This window comes from Lupinus angustifolius, unplaced genomic scaffold (genome assembly GCF_001865875.1).
Source record: "Lupinus angustifolius cultivar Tanjil unplaced genomic scaffold, LupAngTanjil_v1.0 Scaffold_79_39, whole genome shotgun sequence".
In the NCBI taxonomy this organism is placed as follows: Eukaryota; Viridiplantae; Streptophyta; class Magnoliopsida; order Fabales; family Fabaceae; genus Lupinus; species Lupinus angustifolius.
This window is the reverse complement of record NW_017723775.1, coordinates 1-14,422: the sequence shown is the minus strand read 5'-3', so window position 1 is coordinate 14,422 and position 14,422 is coordinate 1. Positions and strand designations below refer to the sequence as shown.

The 14,422-nt window shown below is 35.1% G+C and overlaps 1 protein-coding gene across 3 annotated transcripts; it reads left to right on the top strand.

Annotated features, from left to right (window-relative positions):
- Window positions 1–494: 494 nt before the first annotated feature.
- On the top strand, window positions 495–3,528 carry LOC109339515 (protein IQ-DOMAIN 14-like). Of its 3 annotated transcripts, XR_002106670.1 has the most exons (5): window positions 503–1,159; window positions 1,426–1,659; window positions 2,316–3,002; window positions 3,278–3,388; window positions 3,425–3,528. XR_002106670.1 is itself a non-coding variant. In XM_019576971.1 (4 exons), the coding sequence occupies exons 1-4, from the start codon at window positions 776–778 to the stop codon at window positions 3,296–3,298; spliced, it is 1,284 nt and encodes a 427-aa protein (XP_019432516.1). In that variant the 5' UTR covers window positions 495–775; the 3' UTR covers window positions 3,299–3,528. The 3 variants fall into 3 exon arrangements, 2 of the variants coding, with proteins under 2 accessions (XP_019432516.1, XP_019432515.1); XM_019576971.1 differs by having other exon boundaries at window positions 495–1,117; window positions 3,278–3,528; XM_019576970.1 differs by having other exon boundaries at window positions 3,278–3,528.
- The last annotated feature ends 10,894 nt before the right edge of the window (window positions 3,529–14,422 follow it).

Here is a 14,422-nt window from a genome sequence, read left to right as displayed (position 1 = left end):
TTTCTAGTCAACTAATTCACCTCCTCTTAATTGCAATCTTAGTCTTACAACATACTTACATGTGAGGACTTGTTGATGTGGATTGACCTATTTTTCTAATATATAATTAGGTTGTCTACCAAGATTTATATGCCCAACCCCTGCCAGTGTCAACGACCTTGCAATGCACATGGTTATGTGGTGTGGGTCCTCCCCACCATAAAACCCTTGTAGCATATCTCTTACTTGTAAATACTCTTGAAGTGTTTCCTCTACTTAATTAGTGATTTTTTTTAATACCACAGTTGCAAAAAACCAACATGTTTGTTTAGATCTGGCACCCCTCAAATTAATTTGTCATCATGTTATATATGCTTGGTTTTATATACCACCTTTGAAATCAATTTCCTAGCTCCATCTTGCATATGAGTTTAAGATCCAAGTATAAATTATTTTCATTAGAGCCAATGATTCATATCTGTACTGTAGTGTTGCAGGATGTGACAATTGGCTTATATGAGGAGCTGCTTCTATGCTTCTTCTTACACAACCTAAATACATGGCACAGGGACCCAAACATACTCTTGAAAATGGAACTTAGTACATAAAATAATAAACATGACAGTTAACTTAGGCTGTCAAGAACCTTATCTATTTTATAATATGGGGACCATAGTATTTATTGAAAGCAACATACCAAATAAAAACATGAAGAGATCTACATTTCATTATGCTACTTTCTTAAAAGTTGTTGACACAACCCACCATGTTATCTAACTAAGTGTTTTTGAAAGAGATGGGGAAGACAGGGAAATGGTTTAGAAACTTCTTGGCAGGAGGGAAGAGAGACAAGGAAAAAAGTTCAACCAATCTGAGTGTGTCAAATGGAACAGAAAATCCAACTACGCCATTATCAACAACCCCAAAGGAGAAAAGAAGATGGAGTTTTAGAAGATCATCAGCAACAGCTACTGTTTCAAAGGAATTGATTTTTGCAGAACAGAATGTCACTGCTTCAGTGCCAGTGCAAACTGTCACAGATGCTCAGAGTGAGCAGCAAAAGCATGCAGAGGCTGAAACTGCTGTGATTTGCATGGATGCTTCTGATTATAATGGAGCTTTCAGAACTATAGAAGAGGCTTCTGCCATTAAAATCCAATCTGTCTTTAGATCCTACTTGGTATGTGATTTTTATAAGAAGCTAGTTTTCTTTTTGATAATGGTGCTAGTATGTATTTGAATATTTTTTTTTTGGTACTAACAAGGGTAAGGAACTAATCCCTTTCGGGGTGTGTGGCTGCCCCTCTCGAAAAGTGTGGCTCACATGAATTGAACCTTTGACCTTTTGGTCTTTTTGGAATCTAGCGAGACCTTACACTACTAGACCAACGTCTTGTTGGTAGTATGCATTTGAATATGAGACACTTTTCGATGTTTCTGGAACAGGCAAGAAAAGCATTGTGTGCTCTTAGAGGATTAGTGAAGTTGCAGGCACTAGTAAGGGGTCACTTGGTGAGAAAACAGGCCACTGAGACACTAAGATGCATGCAGGCATTGGTCATAGCACAAACCAGAGCTCGCGCTCAGAGGGCCGGAATGGTATCAGAAGGAAAGCCTAATCAAAAGCAATCAACCTCCAGAAAATCCAAACAGGATGATTTGTTCAGACATATGTATAATGTGAGTTCAATAATTGCTGCCAATTGCCTTTGAAATTGCAGAATGATGGTTGAAATTTCAAATAAAATTTTCTGATTTACTTTCGTCAAGATGATTTCACCTAGTGAAATTAAGGCTTGGTTATTGTTGTTGCTTTCCATATAGATGATGAAGAATTATAAAAGGAAGGATAAACATTGTTTCATTGCAAAGTTTTGTAGTCAGATATAGAAATTTATAGGGGGAAGACAGTGATAAATCTCATTCTGAATTACAATGTACACCATTTGATAACACACATTATGAATGAAATCAAATTGGTAGGTACTTGGTACTACTCAATTCTTGCATGAAAAATTAGAAATTATCTCTTTTGTGTGAATTTCATGCAAAAGCTAGAGAGAAAAATGGTGGCTAACACTGAATCATCAAGGGAACATGATGTCCTATATATTGTTCTGTTCCCTTTGGTTTCAACTGTTCAGCCAAACTAAAATGTTCTACTTTTTAATATAATGTCATGCTCTGATCCATTTGGTGTATATCTTGTTCTGTTCTCTTTGGTTCCAACTGTTCAGTGAAACTAAAATGTTCCACTTTCTAATCTAATCCATCTGTGAAATACACGAAATAAGATTTTCTAGTCATTGATATAGAAAAGCATTGTGTTCATATAGGAAATGGACATAGGCCTGGAAGAGAACATCAAGATTGTGGAGATGGATGTTTGTGAACCAAAAGCTAACTCTAGAAGCAGAAACAGCACCACAAATCATGGACAACATGAATTGTCTGAGCACATATTTTCTTCATATTATTCACCAAATGGTTCATGCTCAAAGGAAGAAAACTTCAAATTATCACCTGCACCATCAGCATTGACAGATTTGAGTCCAAGAGGCTGCAGTGGGCACTTTGAGGAATACTCCTTCACTACAGCACAAAACAGCCCTCATTATTACCCTGATGTGTTAAGAGCTGAGGACTCTAATGCTCCTTTTGCTTTCCCTAGGCCAGACTATGAAGAAGCTATGGCTTATGACTACCTATTATTCCCAAACTACATGGCTAACACTGAATCATCAAGGGCTAAACTCAGATCACACAGTGCACCAAAGCAAAGGCCGGATTCATATGAGAGGCAACCGAGCCGGCGAAGAGCTTCGGTCGAAGGAAGAAATGTTCCAAAGCCAGTGAGGATGCAGAGGTCATCTTCACATGTGGGTATTACTGCCCAAAATTATCAGTATCCATGGTCAATAAAGCTTGATAGATCCTCAGTTTCACTCAAAGACAGTGAGTGTGGATCAACTAGTACAGTGCTCACAAACTCTAATTACTGCAGATCACTTTTTGCATATGATGTAAGTTCTTAAAATCTTACCATTCCCATACAACATATTTTTATCATACATCTCAATAAAACAAAAAACAAAAAACAAAAAGAGAAAAAAATGTATGCATTGAAAATGTATGAGTCTGATATATTGTCATTGTATCATCCACTATTTTATTATTGTTGATTCTTCAAAAAAGGTAATACAAATACACTCAGAAAAAACTAAATAATGCATAAAATCATGTTTAATAATAAAATGTAATGCTAATAAGGGCTTATCATTGCTTGTTTTGGTTGCAGCCTCAGGGACAAAGGTACTGACAATGACATTGCACCTTCCACTACATCAAAGGGTACCCTTAAAAAATGTAGAGTATCTAGTCTTCCAAAACAAATATCAAACTGCATTTACATATCCAAAGTCCTTGCAAGGATTTCATTGAAGTCCAGCTTCTGTATTTTTCTTGTACCATATTTGTGGATTACTTTGTAACAAAGCATGTCAAAGGTTTATGAACAGTAAATTTTACCAAGTGTAATATTTTCTAACAGCTATGTATCTCTCATAGTGCTACTTTTTAACTAAGGAAACTTGATGAACGATTTTTATTAGAGGTACAAGAGAAAACATATGATGAGATAATCTAAAACTTGAAATTACATAAACAAGATAGCATAATGCTAACCTAAATACAAGATAAGCTAAGGATGAAACGAAGATAATGGTAACTATTAATTCTCTTTAGTTTTTGCTTAATTAAAGAACATCTTCATTAAATTTATCAGTTTAGAGACACATGTGTAAATGCTCAGTTCACTCATTATCTTCATAATATTATCAATTTGTTATTATTTAATATTTATCATTTCTTATATTTTATTATTTTCAATATTTACCATTTCTTATCTTTATATTTTAATTCAAAACATGTAATGTATATATAGATTATATATTGTATGTGCAAATAAATGAAATTAGGTTGTTATCTTTCTATATGGTATTAGACTAAGCCTTCTAGCTTAACAACAACCTGTCATTCACTTTCCTTCTTTTTTCTCCTTGTTTCTATCAATTATTATTCTCATGATTTCGTATAGAATTCTTATCCAACTCACTACTATCATTATTCTTCTTATCAAACTCAATTTTGGAAACCATCATACTCTCTACAACTAAATTCTTCATCTTCTCAAAGCCAATAACATTTAGATCTTTTTGTATTTCTCCTTCAACTCTTTTTCCGAGTTGCAATAAGAGTTGAAGTATTTTATGAAGTAGTGAATCATTCTTCTCTAGTGCCTTCTATATATTGAGACTAGAAGAAAATTTTCATTTAGTGCTCAAAAGTAATACTTTTTCCTGATAAAATTGGAATATGAATAAATGATAGTTAAATAGTGCTAGACATAGCTCAAGATGTAAAATAATAGTTTAGTATAGATAGAGAATTTTTGAGGTATATAAAAATATATTATGTATATTGCGCTCTAATTTTAGGTTGAACACCGGTTGCACGACAAGTTTGGAGTCATCGTTATATTTTTGCGGTCAAAATATAGAAAATATTTTTATGCTCGTTTTGAATTGCATTGGTCTCTAAATTCTAAATTTGGACTCTATAGTCACCTACAGATTAAGGAAAGTATTATCACACGTCCGCCCGTATTAGACAATACCCTTGCTAATTTTATGGACTAACTTTATACCCTAAGTTATTTGATTATTTTATTTGTCAAAAATGATAAAAAAAAGTATTTTATTTGTTTATTGTGTCTAATAAGATAAGATCTTACTCCTGCGTACCCCGTGAGTATTAGGTAGCAAGACTACGCAGTTCTTTATAGAAAAGAGTTTGTTTGGTTGGACTTGTTTTATTTTAAGATTTAAAAATAGGGAGCAATGATTAATTTTAATATATGATCCCTACTTAAATGATTAATGTATAAACCTAATGTCCAATATCGTATCTCATATTAAGCACAAGTTAATAAAATTTGTTAGGTGTGAAAGTTACATTAATTCATAAAGATAATTGAATATTTTTTATTCTACAAGCTAAGTAAATGTTATTCATGCTTGACATCTCGATGATTTATTGCACAAATTCTATCATACGAGTTTCCATATCATTTCAGGACTTAAAGAGCAAAAAGGAGCAAAGATTGGTGTCAAGCAACTAAAATCAACTAGCCCAGGTTAGTTGACTTGCTCCAAGTGCAGAAGTCGCACTAAGCGCAAAGACTACGCAATTCTTTGTAGAAACTGATTTGTTGGATGGTGGTTGTTTTGTTTTAAGATTTAAAAATAGGGAGCAAAGTTAAACTTTAATATATGTCATTCTTACTTAAATGATTGAAGTACAAATCTAATATATGATACCACTCATATTAAGGAAGAGAAAGCTTATTTAAAATTTGTTAGGTGAGAAAATTACCATAATTCTTAAGGATAATTGAATACGTTTTTATTCTAAAAGCTATGGAAATGCTATTCATACTTGTCATCTTGCTTATTTATTGCACAAATTCTATCATATGAGTTTGCATATCATTTCAGGACTTAAAGAGCAAAAAGAACAAAGATTGTTGTGAAACAACTAAAATCAACTAGTATAGATCAATTGACTTGCGCCAAGCGGAGGAGACATGCTAAGCACATATACTGCGCCAAGCACATCTTGGATAAGTGAAAGGTCGAGCTAGACAAATAGGTAGGTTGAGCGCAACTGTTAAAAGGGGAATGAAAATCATTTTGTAGGGGTCCAAAAATTGTGTCTACGTATCGTTTCAGTTAGAATTACTATGTTTTTTTTTATCTTAGATTTTAGGTTTGCGTAGGCTGGTAATAAGATGTAAACACAAGGGGTAAAGATTAAAGGAATTGATGTATGCTTATTAAGAAGGTAATCCCTTCTACCATGGTTTGTATTTCTCCTTTTATATTTGTTATAGTTTTGACGAACATGTTTAGATGAACTTCTCCTTTGTTAGGATCGAATGTAATACTCACTTGATGATAATACTTGGATTCAAATTTATGCTTAATAACTTTGTATTGATTTTTATGAGTTAACTATGTTGCTTAATGCTTAATTAGAGATTGACTACCTCTTTTGTTTGATTTTTGGATGAAAGAACTAATGAAGAAATCTTGGTTCTAATAGCCTAAAATTAGGTACTCATCTTATTGGTATAATTGTAGACATAGACATGTGTTGATTTGTCGCTTTATGTATGTTGTCATTTTTGGTTGCTAGACATAGAGATAATTGAATAACTAAATAACTCTCAAATTTGTTAACATAGACTACTATACATAGAGGTGTGTTAATTGCTCATATATCTTCATTTTTCTAATTTAGTTACTAGACATAGAGCTATTTTAATAAGACACTAATATGACCAAGATATTAGCGCTTATTACATTTGAGGTGTTGTACTAAAACTCAAGTTCACAAGCATAAACTACTAAACATAGATGTATATTTTGTGAGTCATAAATCTTCATCTAGTGTGTAAAGTAACTAGATATAAAGCTTTATTTCATAAGCTAATAAATTGACTAAGGCATTAGCTTTTAGTATCTTGTGTGTAAGAATTACTGCTAAATAAATTTATGATGTTGAATATGGTATGTATGGATAGTGAGAAGCAAATTTCAATCTCAACATCTTAATTTCAGCATTTTTATCTAGATAGTTAATTTGTTTTAGTTAACCAATCAAACCCTTAAAAAATGATTTAAAATAACAATATTCTGGTGAAAGGCTAGTACTAAGCAAGTTCTTGTGAATTCGAGAATCTTTTATACTTGTTTGTGACAACCCCATTTAGTAATTTCATAGACTAATTTGACGGTTAGCAAAATGGTGTCAATGTCAAAGGCTTGCTTATGATACTTAGCTTGCATCAAAATTTTGTTATTTTAAGTATTTAATTTTTTGACTTACTTTTTTTTATTTTATCTGAACGAACTGATATGCACTTGTACTTGTTGAGTTGTTTTTATAAGGTTAGGTTTGGAGTACAACATGGGTCACGATATGTTAAATCACAACTTGGACACTCATGTTGTGCTTCTGGCCCAAAACAGGGTGCTTTTGCATCATCTTGAATCACACAATCATGAGATAGTGAATCTTCATCAACAAGACTTTAATGAGATTCCTCCTAGTCGACAAAGGGTATATTATAGGTTGTGCTATGGTAATCACCCTACCTATTATTGTTGAACCCCATATACTGAGGAGGTGCAATATGTGTAAGGTCACCATCAGGACAAAACCTCCCAGTTGAAAGACACCCTCACACAGACCATGGACCTGACTATGTTGACTATACCGAAGATTGACGTCTCCCTGAGAAATTTGGAGACTTAAGTGAGTCAGCTGACCAAGCAAGTGAGTAAGCTCCAAGTTACTCAGTTGGAGAACCAATTAACAACTGCATCTGAAATGACAGATGGATTATGTTGATGTAATGAAAGCGATCGTTGCGTAGTGTTGACCACAAATAATCAAATAAAGGCATAGAATAAATAGAAGAGAATAAACAAGAATGAAGAAGTCCCACATTGAGCAAAATTGGATGAGTTAAAGAGCATATAAGTGGATGAACCCATAGACCTAATGCCTTAAGGTTTTTGGTCCATCTACTTATATGTTCTTCAATGCATCCAATTTTGCCCAATGTGGGACTTCTTCATTCACACTTGGAATACCCAACATAGCTTCTGAATACCATGTTCCTCATAGGATTTCTGAAACTGTGAGTCTTTATACTCCATACACTTATCTGACCTCAAGTATTTGATTTTTCTACCAGTCTGGTTCTCTATATTTGCCTTCCAAACCTTGAATTTGGCAAATACTTCTGACTTATGCTTCATAAAATATACCCAGACCTTGCGAGAAAAGTCATCAATAAAGGTAACGAAATACCTAGAACCTCCTACAGATGCTTCCTGAGTGGGTCCCCATACCTTAGTGTGGATATTGTCTAGAATACCCTGAGTCCTATGTTGGCCAGCCTTGAAACTAACCCGTGTCTGTTTCCCAAGCACACAATACTTGCACAAATCTAGCTTACATTTGCTGACTCCCCTCAACAGTATTCTTTTACATAGTTATGTCATGCCACACACACTAATATGACCCAAATGCATGTGCCATAATTTTATAGCATCATGGTCTGAATCTACTAAAATCTCTTCAGCCACTCTAGCAACTCCACCTACAACTGTTCTCCCTAATAACTTGTAAGTATTTCCAGCAGTCCTCTTACCCTTCATTACAGTTAGAGTATCTTTGCTTACTCGAAGAACATCACTGTCCCCATCAGCTTTATAGCTAAATTCTTTGGCCTGCAATGTCCCTAAAGAAACCAAATTCTTCTTCAAATCTAGTATGTGCCTAACCTCATATAACGTCTTCACTACACCATCATCCATCACAATTCTGATTTCTCCCATGCCATTAATTCCACATGCGTTATTATTTTCGAGATACACAAAACCAAAATTGCATACCCTGTATGTGGTGAACCATTCTTTGTTTGGTGTCATGTGGTGGGAACAACCAGTGTCAAGTATCCACTCATCTATATTATGATTTGATGATATAGATAGTAGATCAACTTCACTATTGTAACTAGAGTCATCTTTCTGTGCAACATTTCCAGATGTAGATACTCCATCTTTCCTCACCGACTTGCTATGACTCCATTCATTGGGACAATCCTTTTTGTAATGTCCAGTATGTTTTCACTTATAGCACTCTACTGGTGTTCTGCTCCTGGAATTTGGTCATTTACCTTTGGCAAGACCTCATCTACATTGTCTCCTCCCACGCGCTTGGCTCCTTTTCACATACAAACCATCACCTGAGACCCTTCACCTACATTTTGTCTTCTTTGAGTGTGGGACAGAAGTGCATATGTGATCTCATCCAATTTGATTGAGTTTTTCCCGTACGTCAATGTTGTCACCAAGTGTTCATATGAATTTTGCAAAGAACATAGTAATATTATTGCTTTGTCCTCATCATCAACCTTCACATCAAGTTTTTGCAATTCATTGATCACTTGATTAAAATTGTTGAGATGTTGTTGCAAATAAGCACCTTCCTGCATCTTCAGGCTATAGAGTCTTTGTTTCAAATATAACTTATTTGTTAGAGACTTGGACTTGAATCGCTTCTCTAGTGTCTCTCATACCTCTGTTAGTGATGTCAGGTCCATAACATGATACATCACTTCATCTAATAGATAGGGTTGTATGGTTCCTACAGCCTTCTCCTTCAACTCTTCCCAATCTAGTTGATCCAAACCATCTTGTTTATTTTCACGCAACACCTTTGATAGACCTTGTTGAGCCAACACATCCTTAACCCTCCTTTGCCACAATCCGAAATTACTAGTTCCATCGAACTTCCCCATCTCGAATTTGGCACCTGACTTAAGAGTCATTTGATACCAATTGGTATAAGAGCTTGTGCATGTTGGATATTCCAAGTGCGAATGAAGAAGTCTCACATTGGGAAAAATTAGATGAGTTAAAAAACATATAAGTGGATGGACGCATAGACCTAATGCCTTCAGGTTTTGGGTCAATATGTGGTGTCAAGCCCACTTATATTTTTTTCTCACTCTTTCATGGAAGAATGTTATAGCCCATGGATGAAGGTCTCCCAACAGATGATATCAGAGCCGATGGTTCGATGGCTCAACAAAGTATTGAAGCGACAAGTGGTCGGTAGATCCATGAGGGATCCTTGTGTCGAAAGTCTTCCCGACGAGAGGTCAAGGCGACATGTTCTATTGATTAAAGGATATGCCAACGGCACTACAAGTAGATAGAGAGTTGAACTCTAGTGTATCCAATACTCGAAGGGGGACTCACACTTGATGGGGAGATGTTGGGTATTCCAAGTGTGAATGAAGAAGTCCCACATTGGACAAAATTTGATGAGTTAAAGAGCATATAAGTGGATGGACCCATAGACCTAATGCCTTAAGGTTTTGGGTCAAGATGTGGTGTCAACCACACTTATATGCTTCTTTCACTCTTCCATGGAAGAATGTTATAGCTCATGGATGAAAATCTCCCAACAAATTCAAACTAATCACAACCATGATCGGTGAGCCAAGAGGTAACGATGCTGGTAATAGGTTAGTCGACGACAATTGTTTTTATTAGGAAAGAGCATGCATATTTAGTAGAGGAAGAAATTGAACTTAAACAAAATACCAATAAAATGATAATTGGTATAAAATAATTCTTAAAACAAGAAATTAATGTAAAAACTAGTCTTAAAAAATGGTATATAATGAAAAAGAACATTAAGAAAACCATTAGTTACTCTCACCGGAAAAGGTTGAATACCATACTGAAGTGGTATAGATATTCTATTGCCATACTACTTTGGTTAATTCAACTTTATGATACCTAAGATTACAAAGTAATGTCAAATTAGTGACATTAAAGAAGTGTTGAATGAGAGACAACCCATAATTTTAATTCTCACATTTTATTTGTATGTTCATTTTATTTGTAGGTTCTATGGAGCCATTCTCGAGCAACTTAGGTAAGAACATTCACAAAAACAACATTATGGAATAAAAATACATGTGTTAGGCGAAATATCTCATGCTCAACACCATACTTGGTGTGCTCAGCATGATAGTTGTGCTAAACGAAATCAGGGGCTTGATACCCCATTTAAGTTTTGCCTCATATACACTCAACAGTCTTTCTATGCTTAGCGCGACTACCCTCTACGTCAAGCATAGGGATTCCACTGAGTGCAACTCTCATAAGGGGAAGGTTCCCTGTCAATTTCACTCAGTGAAATTGTTGTCTATTCCGTCGATAAAAACAAGGCCTCACGCTTGACGTGCAAGCTATGCTGAGCGCAACTATTAAAAATATGATTTCCCACGCTCAACGCACCGCCACTCTCAGCAAAAATATTAAAGAATATTTTCCCACACTGAGCACACCTCCGTGCTGAGCGAAACCATTAAACAATATTATCATGCGCTGAGTGTAGTTGTCAGACTCAGATTATAAGAGTTTGAGCATCCTAAGTTTATTCTACAACTTCCTAAGCAAATCAAGTCTGCACTATTGAGCAATGGCACGAAAGGTGAGCATTCACGCCATTCAGGATAGAGAGGGAGCTGCATGACACCTAGGTCCAGCACCATTAGGCGTCAGTCTAGCACCAGGGGCACTGGCATCACTCGCTTTCCCAGCAATGAGGCATATAAACGCTTATTAGATTAAGGCTTCAGAGTTATCCTAAGGATAGGGGCATGGAGCTTCGGTCGTGGGACTACGACTTGTACATGGGGGTGATCCTCCGGATGTAGTGGAACATCATGGCGCTGCCTCCCTAGTACTATAACGAGGACATCATTAGAGAGTTTTACACGAATGAGAACCCACCAGATCAAGGCAACAATGGTGCCAAGACATCTTGTTCCGGGGTAAGGCGATGCCCTTCGACAGGGACACCATCAACACCTACCTGGGTAGCCTCCACACCATCACTGAAGAGTCCATCGATGACTTCTAACATATGAAGGCCGATGGCTACTATTAGGGCACCCCTATGTATGATAGTGTGGTCAGCCTCCTCTGCCTACCTGGCCGTACTTATGGTGCCAACCCCAATGGGGTGCCCAGAAGGATCCTGAGGGAGGAGATGACCATGCTGATCAGGGTCTTGAATTCCTTCATCTAATGCAAAATCTACCCGATATGTCACACTTCTGATCTCCCGATGACCAAGGCCTTCCTCGCCTAATGCATCATGAACAAGATGGAGGTGGACTTGGCTACCATCCTCTGGGATAAGTTGTATTTGTTTGTGATGAGTGAACCGTCCAAGGTCGGGGGAGCTACAAAACTTCTGGCTTACCTAGGGCTAATCATTGGATTATTCCAGACGTTAGGGGTCGACACTTCAGTGCCACCCATGATGATCCTCAAAGCACCTCTAGATTTATCCTACATCCAGAAGTACCACATGGATAAGGAGGCAAATACTCAGGGTCCAACACCGAGACCCCAATGCACCTCTGGCATATAAGTTTTTTCTTCAAGGGTCATGCACTTATCTACCCCCACCACTAGCCAGATTGACATGCAACATGTCATGCAGGAACACACAATCCATCATCGCAAATAGAAGATAAGATATGGGTTGTTGGACCAGTTCACCACTTCTATGAACAGAGGATTCACCCTGTGCTAGAAGATTCACATGGGCGAACCTCACTGCCTATGCGACGCATATGGCTTGGCCTTGTGACAGGCTAGTGTACTTGGAGGAGAGAAGGTATGACCACATCAGAAGGACCAAGAGGGTCAAGATGCCATGTATGTCATCTTTAGAGGCCTCAACAATTAGCCTGCTGCCCCATTGTGAACCAATTTCAGTTTCTTGTTTTTATTTTTCTATACTTTTCCAATTTCCCTTTTTAATTTTTCAATTCAGTAATGTATTTTCTTTTTGGTAATGCATGCCCGTGTAACTAATCTATGAATGAATAACTGGCTTTTCTAATTTATGCATTGGTAAATAAGTATACATATTAGTCTAAGAATTGTGTCACTCCATCTACTACTTATTAAAAAATATATTTTATAATTTAAAAAGTTTATTATTAAATATTTTTTAGCCAAATAACATATAGAATAACATATTTATAGGACAACATATATGTCTCGGTTGAAAAAAGATAACAAATTATTTTAATAAATTAAAAGAAAACAAGGGCAGTTGCTTCACCCATTCCTCATATTATCTGCCACTACTATGGAAGTTTGTAAGACATTAGTGCTGTCCTTTCTTTTTTCTTTTCCACAATTCATCAAAATATATATCTTGTTAAGAAGAGTTTTCAAATTAAAAAATTTCTCAACAAATATCTTAATCCACAAAACAAATTAGGATTTCTTTACTCTCATGACGTCATTGTTGGTTATAGAATTTATGCAGGTGGCATAGGGACAATGAATATTTTATTAACAAATAAAAAAATAGTAAAACAATTTGGCACATTTCATATCAGATTTCTCCTCAATTTTATAATTGCCTTTCAAATAAGAGATGCGCACATTTAATCATTTCTATAATATAGCTTGATGTCATTAAAACCATATTATATTTAGAGATAAACACACATTTGAATAAATCGGCATAAATGACATGTCTTTTCCAATAAAGTTATTATAAAAAAAAAATTGGTTAGATAGGTCTTCTTAGTGCATGATATATCCTATTTGTCACATGGTGAGATAGGCCTTCTTAGTGCATGATATATCCTATTTGTCACATATGCATAGTTAGATATATTTAGATTGATATAACATTTTATTATCTATGATTTAATTATTTTTATTTTATTTAATTTTTATTTTATTTTATTAGTTATAGTTATATGTCTATTATTTTATCATTTGTAACAACTACTCCCTATATAAAAAATTGTTTGGACTGCCACATATTTGAACTTGACCAATTTTTACTATATTAAAATATCTACATGGTATCATAATATTATCTTATTCATCATTTAGATAGTTTCATTTTATTTGAATTTATCTATAGTTTATGTTTATCTTGTTAGTTATCATTTTAGTTTATACTTTATTATTTTATTGCTTGTAAGAACTTCTCACTATATAATAAGTTATTTGGACAATACATGTAAGAACATGATTGCAACTAAGAGGGGGTGAATTAATTGACTTAAAATTATAGTAACTTTTTCTGCAAAATGTAAGAGTTAATATGCAGCGGATAATATTGCAGAAAATAAACAAGTATAAATTAAAGAGGAAAGGGAAAGGAGAGTACACAAATATTTTATACTGGTCCACTGAAGGGTACGTCTAGTACTCTTGCAACACAAGAGATTTTCCATTAAATATTATGAGTAGTAATTACAAAGTCTCACCCGGAGATCTCTAAGTACCTTACCCACTCAATAATATTTATACCCTTGGAAAACACTTTTCCAAGTTACTCTATCCCATTTCTATTCACACCCTGTGAAAGAAAGTTTATTGCAATGAATGAAGAATTTCAATAATGACTTTGGATTGCCTTTACAAGTATGAAATATTATAACACTTGCAATTCAATCAACTCTCTTTTTATACTTAGTAATAATGCTCAATAGATTTGTAAAACTTTGAATCAATTACTTTAAGTAACTCAAAAAAATTCTCCTTTTGAAAGTTTAAGAACTTAGTGCAAAAGTGCAGAAAAATAGTGAGAGAATTTTTCAGAGTGGTATGAGAGTTATATAAAAGTTGTGTTTTTATGTTGTGAGAGTTAGAGTCTTTATATAGACTTTTCAAACACCCATGGTGCCTTTCTGAAAGTGTAGGAGTTGTTTGAAGTGAAGAGATTTCATTTGGAGTGAAAACATTTC

Coding starts and splice junctions, on each gene's coding strand:
- LOC109339515 (XM_019576970.1), top strand. CDS start 776: ATGGGGAAGACAGGGAAATGGTTTAGAAACTTCTTGGCAGGAGGGAAG. Junction 1,660..2,315: donor TGTTCAGACATATGTATAAT/GTGAGTTCAATA, acceptor GTGTTCATATAG/GAAATGGACATAGGCCTGGA. Junction 3,003..3,277: donor GATCACTTTTTGCATATGAT/GTAAGTTCTTAA, acceptor TTTTGGTTGCAG/CCTCAGGGACAAAGGTACTG.